Source organism: Neospora caninum, chromosome X (genome assembly GCF_000208865.1).
Source record: "Neospora caninum Liverpool complete genome, chromosome X".
Taxonomy (NCBI): domain Eukaryota; phylum Apicomplexa; class Conoidasida; order Eucoccidiorida; family Sarcocystidae; genus Neospora; species Neospora caninum.
Genome location: NC_018396.1, coordinates 5,852,825 through 5,876,639, shown reverse-complemented (window position 1 = coordinate 5,876,639; position 23,815 = coordinate 5,852,825). Strand labels below are relative to the sequence as shown.

Sequence of the window (23,815 nt, the reverse complement as noted above, 5' to 3'; positions counted from 1 at the left end):
GGTCGTATACTCGATCGAACTGATTTCTCTTCCAGGTTCTCAAGGTTCTATGTAAGTATAAAATGCCATAGACATCAGGAGGGGAAGGAAAGCGAAAGAGATGAGCCGTGTAATCGATTGTTCTCCCACTTAGCCACAAACGTGACCCGCCCCAGTTGGGGTTTTCTGCGGTCAGCGAAACACTCTCTCTAGCGAAGGGTTTACACCTCGAGTCCCTTTCTGCCTCCAAAGGGGAGTCTTCGAAACTTTTTGCTCCTAACAACTGCAAGCAAAGGTATTCCTTCTACCTCACCGTCAGTTACCTGAGAATAATTTGTTAAGACTTCGATTCTTCCACTGCGTCCCGCCGTCTCGCCTTGGTGAACCCCCTTTCGTCTACTTACATTAGGTTAGGTCTGCTTTTTTGGCGCATAAAATGACACAAGAGTCCTTTTCTTCCATATCTCAAGGGACCGTAGGTCCTGTTCGAGGCCTGCTACGTGCTAAGATGTTGGCGCCTGCAAAGCAGCGTAACACCAAAAATGTATATTTTCCTCAAGTTCGTCGCCTCCTAGGAGTTTTGTTCCTGTTTTGCTTGTCTTCCACATTCTATGTTGGGACGTCTTCCGAGGCTCCCCACGCGGTCCTCGCCTCTGCTCCAGCAGAGGCTCCGGAGAAGACTGAAGAAACCGAGACGCGCACGGGAGGCGTCGAGCTGGAGATCCACCAACATGCAGATGAGTTGTCCGACTACGAGAGAGATGAAAAGCAACAGAGCAAGGAGGAAGCTACGGAACGCACGTCTCTTGAGTTTCTCGGACCAAAAGAGACGAGGACGATTGCACAGAAGAAAGAGGCTGGAAACGCAGGTCAAGGTAATGAAGGAGAAGCAACAGCACCCCTAAATTCCCAGGTAGCGGCGCTTAGCCCAAACAGGTTAGAGCAGTCTCAGAAGGATAGCTCGCCTCTTCCGGCGACAGAGACCGAAGTTCAGGAGGAGAGAAAAAGCATCGAAGCAGCCGCAGGGACACGCGGTAATCGCAATCGGTCTTCTGCCACACCTACGTCTTCGTCGTTGCCAGCAGACACGAATTCTTTGTCCTCAACTCCAACCATCGCTCCAGTAGGGACATCGGTGTCCCCACGAAATGAGACAACAGTTGTTTCTGTCGCGGATAACAGTTCGGCTTCCGCCTCGCCGACGAATCAGGCAAATGAAGAGAAAGTGGCTTTTATCCTGGACCAGCTTCTCACTCCAGAGCAGAAAACGCAGCTGCCAGCCGACTATCTCGAGGCGCTTCGGTCATACCTCTCTGGTCTTCGTAACGAAGAAATCGAACAGTTGCTCGCCTACGACGCTGCAATACGAGCAAAAGCCAGTAAGAGCCATGGAGCAGAAAACAAAGACGCTGCCTTGCTGACGTGGGTCCCCTGCCCCCGAAACGCCCTTGAGGGAGGATGCGAAACAAGAGACGTGCTTAGATGCAAGCGTACTGACAAAAAACGTTCGGGCTCGCCACAACTGTCGGTTACCCGTACCAGTCGCACATAGGGCCGGCATCGCACAGGTGTTGTGTTCTTTGCTTCTGACAGCGAGGGAGAGCAAAAACACTGGAAATGTTGACCCTCAGTCAACCTTTGTTCAAGAAGCTCGAAAGGACATGACGCATGCTGTCGTTTCCAATGTGGTAGTGTCAGTTTCTCTCGATTGTCACGTCCGCCCTAAACAACACGTACACTGCGGGGAACACTGTGTGCTGCAATGCGTCTTCTGTTCCTTTTGAAATGGTGTCTCAGTTCTTTCAAGTGCCCTTTATGTGTGTGTGTGTGTGCCCAGGAGAAGATGCACTGACACAACATTTTAGTTCTGAACTCTCAAATCAAGAGAGCAGAGACCCTCGCGTAGCGTATGAGCCTGACGTTCGGCAGTCTGTTCCCCCCCCTCCCCCTCAAGACGCAAGTGCAGCCTTTGCTTCACATTCTCCGACCGCTATTGGAAGCGACAGCGGCGCCTCTGTCGCAGTTGACTCTGCACGTCCACTTCTTGCGACTTATTCTCCACTTTTCAACTCCACCTGGGTTGATGTGAACGGTCCTTCCACACCTGTGCCTCAAATGCATGTGCCAGGTGGATCTCACAATATGGGGACGCCTCCCTTCACTCCGATTTCTCCCCTCCCGGCAACCTCTTCGTACGGTGCTTTCTTTCCAGCGGGCCAGAACGACAGATCTTGGGCAGATATGTATTCCTCTGCTCCCACCCCGTTCGCTGCCGCTCCCGCACCACCCCAAACTGAATCGCCAACCGCCCAAGTTCCAGCGCTGCTTCAGCCGCTTGAGTTGCAGCCTCTCGTGCCGCTGCAGTTAGGGCCGGTCGCGTTGCAGCTTTCTCCGAACCTGCTGTTCGGGAGTGGATACTCCCGAACTTCGAGTTTTCCGACGCAGACCCCGCCACCCGTGCGGAATGCGGCACTGCTCAGTCCTCTCACAGGCGTGGTTGACGGCGTCCTCCGCGCAGCGACGACCGGCGTGGTTGCACCAGCTGTGGCGAACGCGGGGGTGCTGCTGAACAATGCGAATCAGATCAGTGCGCGTGTTCAGGAAGGAAGCGAACAGGCTTCGCAGTTCATCGAAGGGTTCACAGCCTACAGACACAGCAACCCCGATGACCCGTTAGCGAAGCTTGTGAATGTTCTCGAAGAGGCGGCGACGTCACTCAGCGCAAAGGGCGGACTTGAGGCAGAAGCCGTTGGAATGCAACACCAGACAGATGGAACGCTCGTCGAAGGTCAGGAGGCAGAGTCGAGACACGAAAAAGGACCTCGGCAGAAAAACGGGCGCTCCGCTTCGAGCAGCGCACTGGTGCTTCTCGAGACCGGCGGAGAGGGAGAGGACCCGGGAAGTTCCGGCAGTCAGAAAGGCGCCATGCAAGGCGTGGAGTACAAGTTGACGAACAAAGCAGACCCTTTCGATTTTAGCCATTTCGCATCCGCGGCGGGAGTGAATGAGGCCAAGCAGAAACAAGCGAAGGAAGAACAGATGTTGAGAAACGCCAAGAAAAGCCAAGAACCTGCGGAAGTGATATCCAACGTCATTGGGACGGGGTTTGACGTAGCCGTCGATGTCCTCTCTAGACATCAACAACAGGAACGCCAGCGGCAACAAATGCAAAACAGCGAAGCTTGGGCTCTTCCTTATGCGCAGAATGCGGGAAGCGTCCAACAAAATCCACACAATGGAGCAGGCGAGAAACTATATGGCTATACCGCAGGACCCCAGCAGTATGGATACCATGCAGGGTACAGTGCAGGAGAGAACCCGTTCGGATATACTGCAGAGAAACAACGTAATCGCTTTGCTCCCGCTGGACCTCAATCGTATGGCCCAGCGTACTCTCTCTCGCCGACGCATGTTGCGCTAACGCAGTCTGGCGTCCCAGCGCGGAATGCTGGTCCCGAGTATGCAAATGGAGTTTTTCTCCAATATCCCTCGCCTTCTGGGCCTCTGACCACTTCTTCCGGAAATTATGCTTACCCACTAATGTCCGCATACGCGCCGCACCCCACAAGCGGCATGAGTGCTTGGTGAGGACGGAGTAGATAAAAAGGAAAAGAGAGCTCGAAGACAGGGGGAGTTGGCCGTTAGAAGTGAATCCTCTGGGAGGGTCAGAGAGTGGCGACGAAGGGAAACGCAGGACCACAAATAAGCGAAACCTTTGCGTTTCGATTACGAAGCCACAGGGACATGTGCAGAAAGGAAGCAGTTCTACTCGGATAACCCGTGGGATCGTGCAAACACGATTGCGCGAGTCCCTCATTTCACCTGCATACTTCCCTTCACAGAGGCAGATGACAGAAGACAGGGGCAAAATGAACAGCATAGAACAAACACGGTGAAGCTTATAGCGCAAATATGCAGAGGCCCCGAGAAACACCGTGGAGAGTGTGACGCTTTGTGAACTAAAGGAAGGAACCTCGTGAGATTCTTTTTTCGTGGACAGCGAAGCCGTTGCAACAACAAACGGCTCAGAAATTAACCTGTAGAGGGGAAACAGGAAGAAGACCGGGGCACAAGCAGATACGGCGGTGACTGACGGAACGAAAGTTCCTGATGCTAACGCAGGTGCCTTGGAATGGAAAAAAATGTGCAGATAAGTGCTCCTCCTCGACAGCTTGTGAATTTGGGCCGCGTCACGGAACACCAAAGGTATGCGTAATTCTCTTGGGTATTCAGGAATACCGCGTGGTGTGCTGAAAGGTATATCTCTACATACAGCCAGGCGTGCATGGAGTATTTTTATGCAGCTCCACTTTGCCAGCTCAGAAAAGGTATCGAGGAAAATGCGTATATTTAAATGTGTGGGCATCGTCGATGCAGACAGCTGCGTCGGTGCAAGTCGCGGAATTTTTAAAGTACCGTAGGTCTTTGCTGGAACCATTTGTGTCCGAAGAAGGAGCCGTCCCAAAACCTCTGTCACGTGGACAGAGGATTGCAAGAACAAGGGGATCCACCACGTAGCATTACACAGAAACTCATGTATACGCCAAGAGGCATATACACAAAGATCTCCGTGGAGTCAGGAGTGGGGGCGGGCTGTTGCTTACCAGGCGAGCGAGACCAAGGAGTGCTGCCTCTCCACGTCCCATTTGTTTTCCCTCGCAAACAATGAGATATCTCCGTCAACCGTTTGTTCCTTACCTGCCGCGATAGTCAGGCTTCGCCAGAGCCTGCGTTTTCGCTGCTGATTGGTGGTCAGCATGTTTACTTGGCGCACAATACGGATTCTCGACGCTTTCGAGACACTGCAGGGTGTTGACAGAGAGCTCTGATGAATCGGAGGGAGGTTGGCAACGCATGCGCAGTCCTCACGCTCCGCTCACAGGGTTAAAACCTCCGAGAGCTCGTTTGACTCTCGCTTAAGCATTCGACCTCTGGTTCCACATCCATGTACGGCTATTTTAGTGGCAAGCGTTTGCCGCCGCGCGCGGCGTGTGTAATCTGCCGCGGGTCCGGTACATGCACAAAGAGAAACTATGGAACCTTTCGTGTAGCGTCTCGATAGCAAAGTAGATTAGATGACACCGCCGTCGATACACATACAAAGATACATGCGCAAACACATCGGTTTCTTTACAAAGAGGTACACACGAGGACCTGCCCGGGTGCTCACGCGGCGGCGTTTTCCAAAGAAATCCTACGTGTGTCGCTGAGTCGATAATTTTACCTTCCCAATTCAGGAAAAAAGGTGAAACGCAGAACGCGTTTCGGCCTTCATATGGCAAAAAGAAATGCGAATGCATGCGCCGCTACGATGTGAGCACGTGCACCGCTTTCTCGGAATTGCTCACGCTCCCGCCCGCCCCCGTGAGTTTGTCAGAGGCCCGCAGAAGCTCTCACGTCTTTTTGTCCCGCCAGTATAATGAAAAAGAGAAGGAACCCGATCGACAACATCCAACCGACGGTCTCCTCCCCCGGCATGCCCCGACATACGCATTTCAGTCTTCATCATCTTGGGCAGCACAGATGACAGGCAGGCGTGCACGATTGGTTGGTGCCGCGGGTCTTTTCCGTTCCTCGTGCGTCCCTATTCTCCGTTCCTTTTTGCTCTCATGTTCGTCGTCGTCTTCCTCTCTCTCCCTTTTCCTGCGAATGTCACCGTCCTCTGCGAGCGAACCTTCGACTGAAATCCGCGCTGCGGCCTCCTCGCTCAACAGGGGCCCAATCATTCGAGCGGCGCTGTCCGGCGCGGGTTCGGCACCTTCCTCCTGTCCCTCCCCGAGCTTTCCGTCTTCGTCTTGTCGCGAGTCCTCTTCGGCCCTTGCTGCCTTCCCGTCCGCCAGCTTGCTCCTGCTCTTGCTCGACCCCGCTCCTCGTTTTACAGCCACCGTCGCCGCCTGACGCAGAAGGCCTTGGATTTCCTCGCTAAGGCCGTTGAGGGGCGTCTCCCCCTGGGCGTTTTCCAGGTCCAAATCGCCACCTAAACAGAATCACATGCGCCGACAACCACATCAAACGCACACGAAACGCATATACAAACGCATATATATATATATATATATATTGTAGCACACCGTTAACATGTCAGCGTGCACACAGCTCTCTTCCGATACGGGGACTGTCGTACAAAGCGTACAAAACATGCATCAAGAAATATACGTGAATAGATACACATATTTTTGCGAGTTTAGGGAGGCTTGGGTGGTTGTGTCTTGGAATGCCGCTGCGGATTCGCCTTACCGTATTGGACGAGGAGAAGGGCCGCGTTCAGATGCGCGTTCTTGCAGGCGAAGTGAAGAGCCGATCGCCGGCCTCGATGAACAAGAGCATGTACATTGGCACCGCCCCGCAGAAGCTGCAAAATCAACCCAGAGGAACAGAAGAAACTGGCTCAGCTGTGTACACGCGAGATGCGGAAACAGTTTGTAGACTGTCGAAAGCAATCCAAATCTCCGACGGCTCCAAGGGTGTCGAGAAGCAGATGCCGCAACCGTTAGAGCCCGATAGACCCCCCACCCCCTTAAGGAAATTGAATTTGTTTTTCTCGGCAGTTCCCAACACGGCGAGATCCCTGCTACTGTGAGAGACGAAGTCCCCGTCCCTGTTTACGTCCTCTCTTTGAATTGACGTATATATAAATATATATATATATATCCGTGGGTATATATAAAGATGCTGGTACGCGCTGGTATACAGTTAAGTCTACCCGCTTGCGTAGTTCCACATGCACAGATGCACACGTTGCACACATGTAAAAATTTGCCTCTCTCTCTCTATGTATATATATATAAGAATATCTTGGGCGACGGAGCAAAGACACATGTGCACGTGGAAAAGGCGTGTGTTTCAGATCTGCTAAGACAAAACGCCATTAAAAGAATGAAGACGCCTACCATTTCCAGTGTCTCTGTGTGTCCTTTCTGAGCCGCGAAGTGAAGCGGCGTTAGGCCGTCTTGGGCACACGCCTTTGGGCTCGCCCCACATCGCAGGAGGAGCCTGACAAGGTCTTTGTGCCCTAGCAGCAACGTACCGGAGAGGAGACACATCTCGGCAGGTTTTACAATACACGGGGAAGAGAACGCATGCAAAGGAAGTCAGGTGCCTGTACAAGTGACCTCGGGGGAAGAGGCGACTTGTACAGACACATGACTTCTCCGACTGGCATTTGCCGACAGCAACCTCACGCTCCCCAAACCCCGCAGCCTCCTTCCAGGTTTTCTGTCAGCCTTCTCGTAATCTTTTCTACTCTTTTCCCGGATTTTTCGTCTCGGGGACGGCACACAGGGGGGGAAAAAAGACAAGGCAATCCAGTTGCGTTCTTTTCCATACCCTCAAAAGCAGCGAGGTGAAGAGCCGTGCTGAAGACGCACCCCACAAGCAAAAGGCAAAGAAAGGAAAAAGGATGGATCACGTTCCAGTTCTGTTCTCCCTATGTATAGTTATGTCCATTCACATATGACGATACAGCTTGGTGTTCTATGTATGTGCGCCGGTCTGACTGTTGTTTGGCAGTACGTACAGACGAGAACAAATATGCATATGCACGTCTATATAGAAACATGGGCACAGGAAAAACAGGTCAGCCGGCCACGCAGATCGGGTACCACTACATATATATATATATATATATAAATATAAATATATATATATATATATATATAAAATGCCATTTAGTCACTACACATATATATTGATTTTTGTGGATTTGTAGAGACAAAAGGCAATGCCTTCATACCGTTGCAGAGTGTCTTTGCAGTTGAGGAGAAACGTTTTGTCTGGCATGCATTTGTACCCTTGAGGCGATATCGTCACTCCGAGCAGGTTTTTCACTCCCTCGAGGTCTCCCGCGCGACTCAGACGGAGCATGTCCCGCTCCTCTCTGTCAACTTGATCCGTTTTATCTCTTTTCCCTCTGCCACGTCTATCCTCCGCCTCTCCTTTCCCGTCTTTTTCTGTGGCGGTGCATGCATCCTCTTTACTGTCGCGCTCTTCTTGCTTGGCTCTCTGCTCAGCACGGCGCGCAGCTCGGCGCAGATCCGACTCGCTCTTCTTCTTCCTCCCTCTTGCCTCGACGGCTCCAGAACGGCCCCCAGCGTGGGATCCAAGCCAACTCGCGCCGAGGTCTTCCTCGCCAGAGTCTCCAGCTGCATGAACAGCGCGGCTTTCCCCGAGTCCCTCCCTCTCTGTCTGTATGGACACAGGCGGAAAAACGGGCGGCGAGTTGTGTGGGCTACGCGCGGACATGTGGCACGCGGTGGTAGATGAAGAGGAAGCGGAGGAAGCAGAGGAAGCAGAGGAAGAGGAGGGTGAAGAGGAAGAGGAGGGCGAAGAGGAAGAGGAGGGCGAAGAGGAAGAGGAGGATGAAGAGGAAGAAGGGGAGGGCATTGCGCTGGTAGAGATGAAGGCGTTTGAGGGTGGATCCGATGCCATTTTGGGAGAAAAGACGCAGACAGAGAAAGAAGAGGAAAGACCGGCGACCGAGAAGGAACACGAAAGGTGACACAGCTGAAAGTGTCGCAGAACAAGTCAGACGACAGAGAGGAGGCGACGCCGGCGCTGGGACGTGCCGCCTACCGCAGAAAGACACGGCCTTTTCGAGAGACAAGAGAGGCAAGCTTCCTGCCCGAGCTTGAAGAAAGGCTGTTTCCCGTTTGTTGTTAGAGGAAAGGAAATCTCTACACGGGAGAAAGAGAAAAGAAGCCGACCGCCGTGATTCGACAGCCTTCCTCGCGACTCTGGTGTTCGGAGCCCTTCGACAAAAGAGACGAGACGAAAGAAAGACCCACTGCGGAAGAAGGAAAAACTGGAAATTCGTTCCTTGTTTTCATTCTTCTGTCTCCTGATTCGCCTTCTTCTTTAGGTTTCTTCTTGCATGCGCACGCACTGTGTCCGAGATTTCTGCGCATGCACGGCCCAAAGGGATCTCTCTCGCAGATGAAGAGGTGTCCTCCCGTTCTCCTCCCCCATGTTCATCTGTACCGGCTTCCTGGTTCTCCGATTTTGCCTTTTTTGCGAAGCGCTCCGTGCACGCTCTGCTCTGACAGCCCGATCGACATTTGGGACTCTCCACCGAATGCGGTGTCTCTCGCCGCTCCCATTTGAACCTCCGTTTTCTACCCAAACAGACCAGCCCACTTTCGGGCTTTCTCTTCCGTCTCGGCGGTTTTCCGATCTCTTCTTCTCTTTGTCCACATCTTTTCTTTCTTCTTCTCCCTGCTTCTTTGGTCGGTGTGTTGATGATGGCACCGCCGCCGCAAGACTCGCCGAGCTCCTCGGCGGTCGTCGACCTCGCTGCTGTCTCGCCTGGCTCGGAGACACGCGAAACGTCTCTGCGTCCCGCGACTCCGAGTGTATGTACACCGTGCTCCGTGTGCCGCTCCGCTTCAAAGGGCGAGGGAGAAGAAGGGGACCGGGACGCGGAGACGCTCGGCTTTGAGATCGTTCAGCACTTTTCCCTGAAAACCATTTGCGTCCGCGAGTGGAAATGCAAGCAAACGGGCGTCCGTGTGATTCTCTGCCGCATCGCTTCTCCCCTGTGCAATCTCTACGCGACATTCCCCACCGAGGCTCACACAGACGAGGGTCTCCCTCACACCCTCGAACATCTTGTCTTCCTCGGAAGTCGACGTTTCCCCTACAAGGTAAGCGCCAATCTCTCTGACCTCACCGTCTCTCTTCTACCCTCTCCTTCTCTTTTCTTTTCTCTTCTCTCCTCTTCTCTCTTTCTTCCTTTTCTGTAATTCTGTTTCTGCGCTGTCGCCTGGGTGGCGCTTTCCTCCCTTTCCCCCTGGCGTCTCTCGGTCGCCTCTACGCCGTCCCTCCATGCGCCCTCCACCTGCTCCGGCCGTTTCTCTCGTTCTCTCTTCTCTTTGTTGCCGCCATGTCTGTTTCCTTTTCGTTTTCCTTCTCAGGGAGTGTTGGATTTCCTCGCAAATCGCTGTCTCTCCCAAGGCACGAACGCGTGGACGGCAACGGACCACACGACCTACACCCTCACCACTGCAGGCAGCGAAGGCCTTCTGAATCTCTTGCCCGGTAAAACACGAGAGCAAAAACAAGGAAAACGCGGTGCCCGTCCATAAAAAACAGAGCTTCCAGCGTTTCGCAGGCATCCGAGACAGAAAAGGCTCACGAAGAACCGGCCGGGTCGTGCCGCGAACGTACAAGTAGTTTGGCATCTTTGGTGCCATGCTCCCGACAGATGCAAGACATCTGTGCATTGTCACAGTTTCAGACATTTTTTTCATAGGTATCCATACACGCACGTCGAGCCATGCACACTTACATCCGTACACAAACATGTACACACCTGTATATATTTTTAGACGTATCTGTGCAATCGTGTGCGTTCGCCTATCTATCTATCGATCTATGTATCTATCTATGCTGTGCATGTGTAGCTTGCTTTCCTTTTTGTGGGTTTTTCAGTGTATCTGGACCATTTGATGCTTCCGACGCTTCAAGATAATGCGTTCAAGACCGAGGTCCACCATTTGACGCGCAGTGCTGGCAGTGCAGGTGAGCGTGGAGGCTCGCTGTCTTTCTGGATGTTTTCTCGGCACGTTTCGCTTTGATCGCTTTTCCTTCAAACACTCATGGCACAGGGGGGGGAGGGGGAAGTCTCTGCCCTGAGGACTTTGTGAGAAACGGGAGTTTGACCGTTCTCCACGCGATGCAGATGGAGAAACAGAAAACCGCATAGATGCCTAGCTATTTATACATACATATATATATATATATATATATATCTGTGTCTATCTCTCTACATCGTCTCGTGAGCAGTTGCATATATACTCACACTCATCTATATATGCATATGCTTATGTGGTTTCGTAAAGGTTTCTGTAAAGAATTGTCTAGGCTGATCTGTTTGACGTGTCTGCCACGTTTGGCCAGGCTGCGCATCCTCTAACGGTCTTCTCCGAGACTGGGTTTTTGTGTATGGGCTCTCCGAGGCGTCTCTCTCTGTTTCTCGTGGACATCCGTCTTCGTCACAGCGACAGATCGGTTGAGACTCTCGAACTGGAATGCAACGCAGGTGGTACGCGTGTTTTGCCTTGCCTCCCGCTCCTTCGCGTCAGGAGTCGTTTACTCTGAGATGGAGGCGCGCGAGCGACAGGCCTCGTCTGTGCTCTATCGGAAGCTTGTCGAGTTGGTCTATCCCGGAGACAGCGGCTATCGCTACGAGACGGGCGGCCTCATGGAGCAAATTCGCCGGACGTCGAATGCGCGAGTTCGAGAGTGCGCGGATTTCATTCCACACAGGCGCCATATCGCCGCTGCTTTTATGCACTATCAATCCGCAAAAGCTCTTTCCTGCGGCTCTTCGGTGGCATTGTCCACACGCCGTTTCGTCTCTTTTTGATCGCCGCAAAGCTCTCGCGGCTTTTTGCCTTCCTTTCTTTGTATCTCGTTCTGTCTGCCTCTGTCTGCTTCGGTCTCCTCGTTCTTCTTCTTTGGTATACTGTGTATTGTATTTCCCGTGGTGTCTCTGTACCTTTCTTGCGTCGGGGTTGCGTCCTCCCTCTACCGCCCTCGCGTTTCGTTTCGGCTGATGTTTGGACTGACGCGAACGGCGCACTCTCTCCTGATTCTTTCGCCTTCATAGATTTCCTGTGTCATCCCCCCCCGCTATACCAGTAGGACGAAAAGATGTGCATGCCAAAGTGCCGTTCTTCCTCTCAAAACGCGTGCCCACTTCCCGTTGCCTCCCGCACGTGTCGAGCCCTAACTCTGCGCTTTCTGATCTCGGTCTGCTTTGGTACCCTAAAAGGCTGAAAGCGCTCGCCTTCGACCGCTGCTCCTGCCGCGTTGGAGCCCGCAGAGGGTCGTGGCGAAACCCGCCTTCCCGTGCTCGTGTTTGCCCTCAGCCGCCTTGCCGCTAGCATCCACGCGTGTTTTCTCGTCTTCCTCATCGGTGTGTTTGCCGCCCTTGCGTCACCACGATGACTCTGTTGTCTGTACTTCTCTCTCTCTGTCGCTGCCTGTTCAACCTCAGGTACCACGCGAATTTCTACAAGTGGAGCAATTTGTCGTTGATTGTGACTGGTCTCGTCGAGGCGGCTTCGCTGCTGCAAACTGTACGAAGTTCAGTCCAGCAAATCGAGGAGGCTCGGGACCTGCCTGCGCCGGCAGCGCTCTCGTCCTGTCCTGGCCTCGACGAGGCGATCGCGAAGGCAGTAGGCCGGCCAGAGCACGCCGACCGACCTCTCGCCTTCTCGGGGCCACGCCCGTGGACCGACGACCGCAACGTCGTCCTGCCTGCGTCGCCTTCTCCTTCCCGCTTTCATCGGGTGTATTTTCCGGCGGACGACGCAGAGAGCGGGAGAGTGGCCCTGGCCTGGCGCGGACCCGCGTGGGGCGACGTGGCGGGCCGCGAGGTCGTCGACATTTTGGGCAGTTACTTGTCGGAGGGAAACGTCGCGCCTCTCCAGCGAGAACTCGTCCAGTGTGAGGAGCCAGTGTGCGCAACTGTGGATTTCTCCTCCGAGAACTTTCGGCAGACGTCCTTTTTCCTCGAGGCCACAGACGTGAAACTCGAGAAGGCCAAGCGCGAAGACGCGGGAGAGGGAGAGCAGACGGAGCAGGAGCCGCCAGAGAGACGGCACGGCGAGAAGAGCGAGAAGGAGTCGCGCGAGAATGCATGCAAGAAACCAAAGCGAGATGGCGACCAGACGGAGGCGGACGAAGAGGAAACGGACGAAAGCGAGGAACTGGAAGACGTCGGCCGGCGCATCCAGGAAGTGATTGCCCGAGAAGCCGAGAAGCCTCTCGATCTCGCGCGCGTCCGGATGCTCTTGAGACGCGAACTCCTCCAGTTCTACCGCGCACTCGAAACCAACCCGCACGACACAAGTACGGCGACTCCCAGACTGGCACGGGATTTCCGTCAGGCGTATAAACTACTTGCGTCCTTCAAACGCGGTTTGCAAGTGGGGATTAGATGGATTTAGTGGAGGGACTTGAAATTTACACACCTCTTGCCGAGGCGATCAACACCGAGTGCGCGCCGCCCCTTCGACTCTCCCTCTCTCTGGCTTTCTTTCGTCTGCCTCGCGACATGCCCTGCTTCGGGGACTGCGATCCATTTCGCCACATGCAGATCCGTCTGTTTTCTCTCCACAGAGCGAGGGCGATCTTCTATATTTTTCACGAGCCTAGGACGGGGGCGTGTCTTGCGGATATGTGGCCGAGGCAGTCAGTTCTGTGCGAGGACGTTGCCAGCCTCTTCCGGCCAAGCATATCCCTTTTCTTTCAAGCGCCCGTCCCTTCCCGCCGTGTTGATATGGTCTCGATGTCCTCGAGGCCACGTGATCTACAGAGTATAGTGGGCATTAGACCGAATCTGCGTCCTCTCTCTGGCTGCCTTTCTGTGCCGCTTTGTGCAGTGGCCGAGCTCCTGAATGAGTACATTGTGAATCACACGCAAGCGAAGGATCTCCAGAATTTCTTGGATCTGGCCGCAGTGGTCAACACTCTCGCGGAGCAGCCCGAGGCGTTTTGGCGGGCAGAGCTCCGTCGCTGGTTCCTCGCGGATTCGGCCGCGTTTCCCGTCGGCGTCGCCTGCTACCCGAGCACGTCGCTGTCGAGCGAACTGCATGCGGCGGACCAGGCGCGGGAGGCTCGTCTCCGGGGGGCGATTGGCGAGTCGCAGCTCGCGCAGTTGGCCGACATTGTTGAGGAGATCAAGACGCGCCAGAAGCAGCCGCCGCCGAAAGACGTGCTGCTGTCGGTGCCCGTCGCCAGCATCGACAAAGTGGTTTTGCCAGACAAGGCTCCGCTCTCGAACTTTGACGCGCCGTGCGAAGGCGCGCGCGAGGAGACAGCGGGGCGCAAGGCCACACCGGGCGAAGCAGTTCTCTCCAGCTTCCCATTCCCCGTCCAACTGGACGCGCAGGCCACCGAGTTTGTGCAAATCAAACTGCTCTCGCGAATTCCCCATACTCTGTCTCCCCACGAACGGCAAGCTCTGATGCTCCTCGCTGATCTCATCTTTGAGTGTGATCTCCTGCTGCCGGCGTCTCTCGCCGAGCGCCTCCTGCCGGCTTCCGCATCGGGTGGAGAGACCGATCCGAGCGCTGCAGGCACAGCGGGTTCGCCCGCAGCCCCTCCAGGATTCGCCCGAGTGTCCTACGAGCAACTGACTCGGCTGCTGTTCGAGCACGCGACTTCGTCGTCTGCCGGTCTCGGTTTCCACGCTGACAGCGGCGCCGGCGCGGGCTCTGCCTCGCTCATGTACGACCTCTTCACGCTGTCCATCACGGCGCCGGTGGATCGCTACTTCCAGGCGACAGCGCTGCTCTTTGGCGTCCTGTGCGGCCTCCAGATCGAGGCGAGCCGGGTGTCTGTACACCTCAAGCGGCACCTCAAGCAGCTTGTCCGGAAGAAGCGGTCTGCGAAGTTCCTCGTGCAGCAGCTGGAAACCGGCCTACGGTACCGGCGCGGCGCCGTCCCAAACACCTGCGGCTGGGGCCAGCAGCTGGCCGCGATGAAACGCATGCAGCGCGACCTCGCGCAAGCCACCGAGACCCTGGTTGAGGTGTACGGACACCTGTTCCAGCACCTCGGCTTCGGTGTCCACATCGTCGCCGACGTTGCGCAGCTCCCCGCAGACTGGGAACAGCCCTGGACGGACCTGGTGCAACTCCTTGCCTCTCGGCCCAAGTTGCTGCGTTTGCCGCTCGCGTCGAAATGCGCGAAAACGGCGAACGCGGAAGAAGTCGGCGAACGAGTCGGCCAGGCCAGCGAGAGAGACAGCGCGGTGCCGGAGCGTTGCGCGGGACGGCACAAGAAATTCGCGCCGATCGCCGAAGTCCTCAACGTGAACCCGTCTGCGTGCGACAACGTTTTCGCAGAGGCAGAGACACGCCGGGAAATGCAACTGGAGACGCAGCTCGAGGGAGAAGGGCGAAAAGCGTGGCGACTTGCATGCGGAATCGGAAGCAGCGACGCCGGTCACGTCCTCGTTTCTGTCAAAGGCCCCGTCGGCTACGGCGCGAAAAACAAAAACCTCGCCGCGATCATGGTCATGGCCGAATGCTGCTCAATGATGGAGGGTCAGTCCATCTGCAGTTCCACATGAAACACATTTCCACACAACCACGTCTCGACGCGGATTCACACATACACATACACATGGAAAATGTATGTATGTATATCAGTTTAAGGTTCATATATGTGCAGATATATATGTATGTATATGCTCAACACAAAGAAGGATAGCGTCTGTGTACTTGGGGTCTGGAGCTTGTGCAGTTGATCGTGGCAGAGAACCCAAAGAAAACGCCTGACATTCGCCTCTTGTTCCCAGCGCGTCTCGAAACGGTTTCACTCGAGGTTGACTGTTCCTGTTGCCTTTGCATGTTTGGATCTCGGCTTCTGGACGGAGTTGAGCACTCCAATAACCCACAAACAGACAACAGAGAAGCCGTTCTCCGCCACCGTTTCTCGAGGCTTCTGCGGCTCACTTTTGTCTTGGAGTGTCTCGGCGACTTCTCGCTCTCTTGCTTTCCGCGGCTCCTTGCGACTCTTTCTTCCGAGCTGTGCTGTCGCTCCTGTCGCTGTCTGGGCGTCTCGCCACTGGAGGCGTGCTCAGTTCTTGCCTCTTAAATTTCGCAAAAATTCTTTTTCACAATCACTACAAAACGCCAGCTTGCCGTTCGATCCCTCGTTGCAGGTCTCCTCTTCCGCACAGTGCGAGGCGCAGGCTTCGCGTACGGCTGCGATTTCGCCTACTTCCCGTGGCAAGGACAACTCACGCTCCGACTCTCGCCAGCGACCAACCCGGCAGCTGTGAGGCTCGGCGTGCACAGACGAGACGCAGACCCGACCCTCCACGCATTCCCAGAAAAAACATATATATGTATATATATATATATATATATGTTATAGATTGATCGACTCATGTATCTACGAATGCATGCGTATCTCCGCTATGGATGCCAGGCTATCTTTCCTTGGACTTAACGTCGTGTAATCCTCTCTTTATGGATTTCCTTCCATTGGCATGTGGCGGTCTATCGACGTGTGTCAGAGCGCTGTGTCAGTCTCTGTTGGGGAATCGACATATGGTTCAAATTCTTTTTCTCGGACGCAGAATGCCGTGTCCACGGGATCCGCGCGTTCCTTTCCATTCCAGGTTGTGGCCTCGAGGTGCTTTTCGGAGTGTCACATCTCTTTTGCGTGCGGCGTTTAAATGGCTTTTCGGCTGCTTTCGTTTTTCCCTTTTCCGCTTCCGCTTCGCGCAGGCAGTGAAGGCTGTTGTTGATGAATTCCAATATCGAGTGCAGGCGTCGATCACGGCGGGCACAAGAATCTTCTCCGACGAGGAAATTGTCGCTGGCAAATGTGGCACACTCTTCTCAATTGTTAGGTCAGCGGAACCCGGAGACACACACGGCGCCACAAAACATACACATCCACATTTTTATTGCATCTCTCCATGATTTCGATACATACAAATGCATACGTATGTATATATATATATATATATATATAAATGTAGCGGCAGATATATATATATATATATATATATATATATGTCAGCGTACATGTATGTCGATGTGTGTGTGTCAATGTATGTACATATATGCCTTTTGTTTTCTACAAGTATATTTGTGTCTGTAGTCCTGCCTGCATATATATATATATATGGGCATGTGTGTATAGACATCGCTGAATATGGACATGGCGGTGCATGCGTTTTGTGTCTGAGCTGACGGCTCTGTAGGTTGTGTGGAGCGGAGGCGTGACTTTCTTCGGTGTCGCGACACATCAGCTTTTTCTTTTTTCTTTGTCACCCTTTCAGCCGCGAAGAGACGCAGAGCTGCCAGGCGGCGCAGTCGCTGCTGTGGCCACTGCGCGGGCAAACGCGCGACGAAAACCGACGCCTCCTCGACGCCGTCGCAAACACGACAGCCGACGAAGTCGAAACAGCCGCTCGGGTGTACCTACAGGCCGTCGTCGTCGCCTTGACGGGAACAGAAGAAGAACGCGAGCGCGTCGGCGGGACGGTGTGTATCGTGACGAACAAGAAAAAGGTAGGGCGAGAGGAGGCAATGGAGGAAAAGGAGACGGCGGAGACGCGCTGGCCGAGGGGAAGACACGAGCGGCTGCGCAGACGGGACATTGGCGAGGATGCGAGTGTCTTTTCCTGCAAAGACCGAAAGAGAGAAATGGGAAGGCGGCGGAAGAGAGCGTGAAGACCACAAATGCAAGACACCGAGGAACAGTGTGTGCAGCGAACCGCAAGAGTCCGCAGTAAAAATGCGTTTATGTGTGTATATGTAGGTACATGTATGTATGTGTTTTATTTATTTGGATAATTGGTGTGGAAACAAAGAAAATGTAAGTCCATCGTGGCGATGGGCGTTGTCACGGAAAGAGGAACCGCCGCGTACACACCGAGACACCCGAGCTACGAATCTTCTCTGTAACCCCATGTGTAAGATAAGCAGCTCTGCATCCCTTGCTATACGTGTGAGCACTTTTTATGTGTGGAAAGTACGCAGGTGTATATGTATCTTTATATATAGGCTTGTGTGTGTATCGGCCTACTGGATTTTTGCATCTTATGTGTTCAAAACTCAGGCGGAGGCGACTGTCAAAGAGCTGGAGGAGGCGGGGATGAAAGTCGCTCTTGTTCCGACAGAACGCACGCTGCGAAACCTGCAACTTGGCGTAGGCGAGACTCTCCGCGACCTGTGCGATGAAGACGAAGAAGACGAAGGTGATGACGAAGATGATGACGAAGATGAACAAGATGGCGATGAAGACGATGAAGGAGACGATGAAGACGATGAAGGAGACGATGAAGACGACGAGGATGCATGCTGCGGCGAAGAGCATGAGCACGGTGCACACTGCCACCACTGAGAAAGCGGATGATCGAAAATGCGATTTCCATGCGAGCCGCTTTTCTGGCACGTCCGAGTTTCATGTTTCCAGTTTCGTCTTCCTGTGCTCCACCTGTGAAACGACGAAAAATTGTCGCTCCATCTCTCTATTCATATATATATATATATATATATGAGTGTGTGCATGTATAGTGATGTATATATACATTCATGTATAAATATGTCATCATATGAATTGAAGTATTCATTGGTTTTTTGTGCATGCATGCGCGTGTACTGGCTTTGTTGTTTTCTTTTCTGAAACTTGCTAAGACACGCCTTTGTGTTTGGTTCTTTAGTCGACACTGCACGAATTCCCTGTGGCGTCCTCTGGAGTGCTTCCATGGACTGGTGCTCCATGTGTTGCGCATAGGCGCTCCGAATACAGGGCGACCTGCAATGCGTGTCGTCGCTCTCTTGGTTTTTTGCTGCCGAGGGATCCTATTCGAGCAGTCGTTTGTCTTCACTTTAGGCGGTGTGTTTTTTCCACCCTGCAAGTCTCTCCGTTGCTCGGTTGCCTCTTTCGCTCTGGAACGATAGAGGAAACTCACAATCCGCGTTCTTGCAGCTGTTTTCACCGCTTCGCATGGATAGCAGTTGACGTGCCTGAGGCTTCTCGCCTCCACGCTGCCACTCTCCACGGAACACGAGGCTGCAGGGAATTCGCATGCAGAGGCGAAATTAAGCCGTACTTCATCGTTTTGGCATTCTGTAGCGAGCCACTGGGAAACCCAATTTCGTTAGGTTCTCGTTTCAGATTAAAGGGACGTCTTGTTTTTCACAGCCATGGTGTTGATTGAGTTCTCTGGGCGCTTAGGACCAGCCTACGGCGTTCACGCAGGACAGTTTCCGTAGCTGTGTGAATGCTAAAAATACAGTTTATCTCCGATGGTGAGTGGAAAAACGCGATCACGTTAATTATTCGAAACCCTTTTTGCTCCCGGCAGGCCTGGCCCAGCTAGCTGTGGATTCAAAAGGCAGGCCTCAGTTCGGGTGTTTGTATAAGGCGAGGAAGGAGGCGCTGGCTAAGGCGAGCTCCGGAAGCGCAGATCAAAATCCTTTTTCAGCTTGGCTCCAAAGCTTTTCAATTTTACTACGTTTTTCAGTATTGAAACAACTGTTGAATACCTAGACACTCCACAAAGAATTGGTGAAAGTGATATACACTCAAGCGTCCCATGACCCAAACAGCACACGTATCCACTTTCTTCGGTTTCCCACGGGTCTCAACGTGGGCACTCGACTCTCACATTTTCCTTCCTCGTTTCCTCCACACTATCAATTGATGAAAAACGTTACTGCCTAGGTATATGTATATGTATGTATATATATATATATATATCCATGTATAGAGACATATATATATATATATATATATATATGGAGAGAGAGAGAAATGGAGTTCTCTCTCGGAGTACATCTGTCCGTGTAGACACGGTGGCGCAACTTGAGTTTTTGGATTGGTTTTGCTCAAGTGCGAGAGGCATGCACTCTCCCGTTTGATTGATGACGAAAAGATCCCCGTTACGTAGCTGCTTCGCTTCGGGAAAGGAAAGAAAGGAAAGCGCCTTGACCTTACACCATCGCGACGTTTTATCGAAACGGTTTATAGCACAGTGACGAAAAGAATTACTTTCCTCTCGGGTCTCTGTTGCAAGCATGCAAATCCATTTAGGGCCTTCTTGCGGAGCGAGGAAAGGAAAGAGAAAAGTGGAGGAAACTGCTCTCCAGACGGGAAAGGATAAAAAGAAAAGCGACGAGACCGACGAAGGAAGAGCGTAGCTTGCCGCTGCCATCTAATAGCGAAGAGCGTCTGGTCAGGAGGCGCGAAAACGGCGAAGCGCGAGAGGCGAGAAAAGAATTTGGTCATTCCCAAAATGGCCTGGCATCGGCCTTTTGCGCACCTGCGTGGCCCTCGCTACTCCGCATTTTCAGCCAGACATGACACTCATAATCGGCTGAATCCCCGCCGCCGCCCTAAAACAGGTGCGGGGTGAGTCTTGGCACACCGCCAACGATGAGGCATCCACGGAAACTTGCGCGGCCGTCATTTGCTTCGGGCATCTCAGCGCTATCTAGCAACTCTGCATATATAAATGCAGATGTATATACTAGTGATGGATCATGTACGAAAACCTATGTCCACCTACATATATATATGTATATATATGCAAATATTCATATATATATATATATATATATTGATGCCTACAGATAAATGGAGATGTGTGTCTGTACATAAAGTGGAGAGGAGCCGAGACGAGGTGGGTGACCCGCGGACTTTCCTCGAGGCGAAAAGCGTCCGTGGAACGAGAAGAAATCACACCGCGAGGTGACTTGTGCTGCCAACGTGCGGTAGACTCGAAGGCGCCTTTTTGGTCCAGGCCAAAAAACACGAAAAAGAAACTTGCTTGGGCAACCTGCCGTCTCCTTTCCTACCTCTGAACTCGCGCCGCGTCGACCGCATCTCTCAAACTTCTCAACATCTAACCGTTCTCCCCAGGCTCGCATTGTTTTCTCTGACAGCTTCTGTGCTGTGAAGCGTCTGCTTTGTTCGAGGGTTTTTGCGTCGGATGCCTTTTCGCCGTCTATAAGCCGATCAGTGCGGATGCTCTCCAGCGGCGGGGGTGTCGGAGGCGGCGGAGTAGAACGGGGAGAAGAAATCGTGGTGCGCCATGGCCACGACCTCGTCGGCTTGGTCTGCGTCTTCAGAGAGGAGGAAAAGGAAAAGAGGCTAAAACGTGAGCGCAGAGAGGGGAAGGCCACGACGGAAAGGAACGGGGAACGCGTGTGGAGTGTCGCCGTGTGTGTGCGTGTGTCGGATCTCTCCCGCCTCGAAAACGGAAAAGGCGACCTACTCAGCTCGTTTCCCAGAGGGGTGAAGAACGCGTCCGCCAACTGGGTGGGCGACGCCGAAGAGAGAATGCCACACACGACCAGAACTTTGTCCATCGTGGCGGGGTCGTGGGGAGCGGGCGACGCCAGTGCGCAGGAGACTGTCATCCCTGCAGAGAAAAAAGAGTGGCAAGAAGCAAGACGCGCGAATGGAGCGAAGTGCGGAAGGAGAGAAAAGAGTGAAGGGGAGAAAAGCGAGAGGAAACGGAGAAACGGGAGAGGGGACGGGAAGCGCACACAGCCTGCATTAAAAAAATGAAGACGGAACGAAGAGAGAGGAAAGCAGAGTCCACGGGGTAGAGAGGCGCCTGCGTGGTTTGGCCGGGCGAGGCACGACAGCGCAGCAGAAACGCAAGGAGAGAAAGGCAAAAGGACCGAGAAGACGAACGCGGGGGGCAAAGGAAGCGTGGAGCGTCAAAAAGACGGAAAATGCGCCCGCCGCCAAGGGAACTGCAAGCGCGACGAAACAGCGAATGCAAAGACAAGGCCGAAACAAAAACACAAAGTGAAGGAAGCCTAGAAGAAAGGAGACACCCACGAAAAGGGAGAAGACAGGCAGAGGGAGAGTCAGAAGAGAGCAGTGCCAGGAGGAGATGAAAAGGAGGAGGAAGAACGCGAACACGAAGATCACGGAGAACATGGCGAGAACGAAAAAGGATAACAGGAGGAGCGAGACAAACCGCACGACAAGGCAAAACGAAGATGGGGAAGGCGATACGAGGAAGAGATGAAGCCGGCTCAGAAACAGAAGGAAACAAAAACAAGGCAAAAATGAGGGGACAAAGGAGTACCGTCTGTGGTTGTGAAGACGAGGCGCGATCCGGCATCCTCGAGGCTTTTGAGGAAGCCGAGGAGCCGCACTGGCTGGTTCACATACCGCCCGAGGAACTTTCCATTGGTGAGCCTGTAGGGCATGAGAGAGAATAAGAGGAAAGACTGTGAAAGGGCGAGCCGCCGGGACGGGATGCTGATGCCCCTGTCCTTCACACACACGGCGGCGCAGTGTCGCTCACCCAACCTCTTGCGTTCCCTTCTGAAAAAAAAAATCAGCTGTCTTCTCCGACGGAGAAGACAGCTGATTCGGGCGGGGGCGTGAGCCGCGAAACTCACCGATACGTCTTCGTTTCCTCTCCTCGGGGGTAGGTCTGATAGGCCGGTGCTCCAAACCCCCCGGACGGATCAGAAATGCCGGCGTACATTATGTTAACGGAGAAGAACTCACGACAGCAGACGAAGCGCGGTGAAAAAACCGGAAGAAAAGGGTGGAAACGCACAGCAAACAGCCGCGGAAACCGAGAGGAAAATGCGCAGCAAGCGGGGGACGAGGCCGGGCCCGCGGGCACCAGAGCCGCAAGAGGCCGGAATGCAAAGGAAGAGGAGGAGGCGAGACACAGGAGGAACAGAACGCCTGAAAACAGACGGAAAACGAGGGCAGAACCGAAACGAAAACGAAGGAGAAGAGACGACGAGAAGGCGCACACAGGACAGGCGGGACAGGTGAAGGAAAAGCCGCCGCCAGGATGAGCCTACGCAGGAGAAAAAGAAGCAGACGGAAAGGACGCGACAACGAAACGAAGAAGCGAAGATAAACGCGAGAGAAAGATCTCGAGTTATGCAGGAGACACAGGAGAGCGGCAGCTAGAGGGAGGAGTGAGGGAGGAAACCGGGAACAAGAAAGACGAGAGGCAACAACCTAGACAGCAGAGGGTCGCGCAGCAACAAACAGGTACAGAGAGAGGAAATAGAGTTCACTTGAGAAAAGCGTAACCTCTCTAAATTTGGGGGATATGTGATAGAAGCATTCTGCAGGCACTCGCGTGAGCGATGCGTGAATAGGCGTCTTGCGGACGTCGACAAGGAGTTGCTACAGATACCAGCCGCCTCTCTGTGTTGGCTGGAGACAACGGCGTTGGAGCCTCTGCGTGCGGAAAAGAAGAGGAGGAAGGAAACGGTGAAAGCACAGCCGAGTGGTGTTGGCGAGTCCGAGATAAACGAGGCCACCCTGCACAAGTAGACCCGAAGACGTTGTGGCGCACGTGGCCGAAACAGCGAAGGGAGTGAGGGCTGTGAGGTGTATATACACCTGAGGAGAAGTGTTGGCAGATGAGGTGTATGTACACCTGAGGTGCGACTGAAAACACGTCAGAGAGGATCGGTCGTGCTCCGAACAAGCAGCGCAGACTCTGTCATACTCTAGCGGACGCCTGCACGTTTCTTCTTCCTAGAAATCCACGTTCACGGCAAACAATCGGGGAACGGAGACAGAGAAAGAAGACTAGAGGACTCGCCCCCCTTGCCCCTCACACGAAAAATCTCTGCTGGAAAGTGAAGTGAATCCGCGTTTCCCCCTGAGTGCGACCGGAACAGTGTTTCCAAGAAAAAACACGAACATGCCGCCACGCTCTTCAGCAGAACTGACCAGATTGTCCCGTTTCTCTTTGTTTTGTGAAAATCCCGATTTTTGTGGCAAGACACCGGAGGCAAGCTAGCGTCGCCGGCGAACGGTTTCCCTGCATGTGCACGGTGGCGGGAGAAGGGTAGAAAAGTGTGACGCGGATTAACAGCCTGCAGTGGTCTTTGTGGCTTTTGTTTCTTCCCCTTTGCCACTTTTTCTCGTCGTCTTCTTTCCCGCCGACAAAAGGGACCTATCTTGAGTATATTTACCCGCGAGTTGCCTCTTTTCGTGCGTCATTTCCGAGTGTCCCTTCACTTCGCAAATTTGCCTGCCTTCTCGCCTTGGAGAGCGGCTTTTTTCGTGTCTAATCGAGCGCGACTTCGCGCTCGCAACATTTTCCCGCTGTATCTGCATCTGTCGAGAGCATCTTCCTCTCGTTGCGACGAGTGTGGCGACGAAGGGAAGGGAAGAAACAGAGGAAATTGCAGTTCATCTCTTCTTTCGTTTCCACGCGCTCCTACCCTTTGTATTTCTCAGTCTTCCAGCCGTCCTCTTCGGCGTAGTCCCCGCTCAGCTCGACTTAAACATACAAATATGAGCTGATATGCACACTTACTTGTATTTTGATTATTTGCGGATTTCTTCTTTTTTCGTT

The 23,815-nt window shown here is 53.4% G+C and overlaps 4 protein-coding genes across 4 annotated transcripts; 2 read left to right on the top strand and 2 right to left on the bottom strand.

Annotated features, from left to right (window-relative positions):
* Nucleotides 1-415: 415 nt before the first annotated feature.
* Nucleotides 416-3,567, top strand: NCLIV_051670 (conserved hypothetical protein; the record flags this gene model as incomplete). The annotated part of the gene is made up of 3 exons (XM_003884720.1): nucleotides 416-915; nucleotides 1,162-1,358; nucleotides 1,817-3,567. 3 exons carry the CDS (start codon nucleotides 416-418, stop codon nucleotides 3,565-3,567), a joined length of 2,448 nt encoding a protein of 815 aa, XP_003884769.1.
* Nucleotides 3,568-5,474: 1,907 nt separating this feature from the next.
* Nucleotides 5,475-8,220, bottom strand: NCLIV_051660 (putative protamine P1; the record flags this gene model as incomplete). The annotated part of the gene is made up of 4 exons (XM_003884719.1): nucleotides 5,475-5,956; nucleotides 6,217-6,327; nucleotides 6,870-6,982; nucleotides 7,712-8,220. The coding sequence occupies 4 exons, from the start codon at nucleotides 8,218-8,220 to the stop codon at nucleotides 5,475-5,477; spliced, it is 1,215 nt and encodes a 404-aa protein (XP_003884768.1).
* Nucleotides 8,221-9,215: 995 nt separating this feature from the next.
* NCLIV_051650 (putative M16 family peptidase) lies at nucleotides 9,216-17,850 on the top strand (the record flags this gene model as incomplete). The annotated part of the gene is made up of 10 exons (XM_003884718.1): nucleotides 9,216-9,617; nucleotides 9,888-10,011; nucleotides 10,405-10,494; nucleotides 11,058-11,217; nucleotides 11,975-12,831; nucleotides 13,365-15,032; nucleotides 15,653-15,768; nucleotides 16,224-16,348; nucleotides 16,784-17,015; nucleotides 17,566-17,850. The coding sequence occupies 10 exons, from the start codon at nucleotides 9,216-9,218 to the stop codon at nucleotides 17,848-17,850; spliced, it is 4,059 nt and encodes a 1,352-aa protein (XP_003884767.1).
* Nucleotides 17,851-20,469: 2,619 nt separating this feature from the next.
* Nucleotides 20,470-21,964, bottom strand: NCLIV_051640 (conserved hypothetical protein; the record flags this gene model as incomplete). Its single annotated transcript, XM_003884717.1, has 4 exons — nucleotides 20,470-20,576; nucleotides 20,729-20,875; nucleotides 21,557-21,669; nucleotides 21,876-21,964. The coding sequence occupies 4 exons, from the start codon at nucleotides 21,962-21,964 to the stop codon at nucleotides 20,470-20,472; spliced, it is 456 nt and encodes a 151-aa protein (XP_003884766.1).
* Between the last annotated feature and the right edge of the window lie 1,851 nt (nucleotides 21,965-23,815).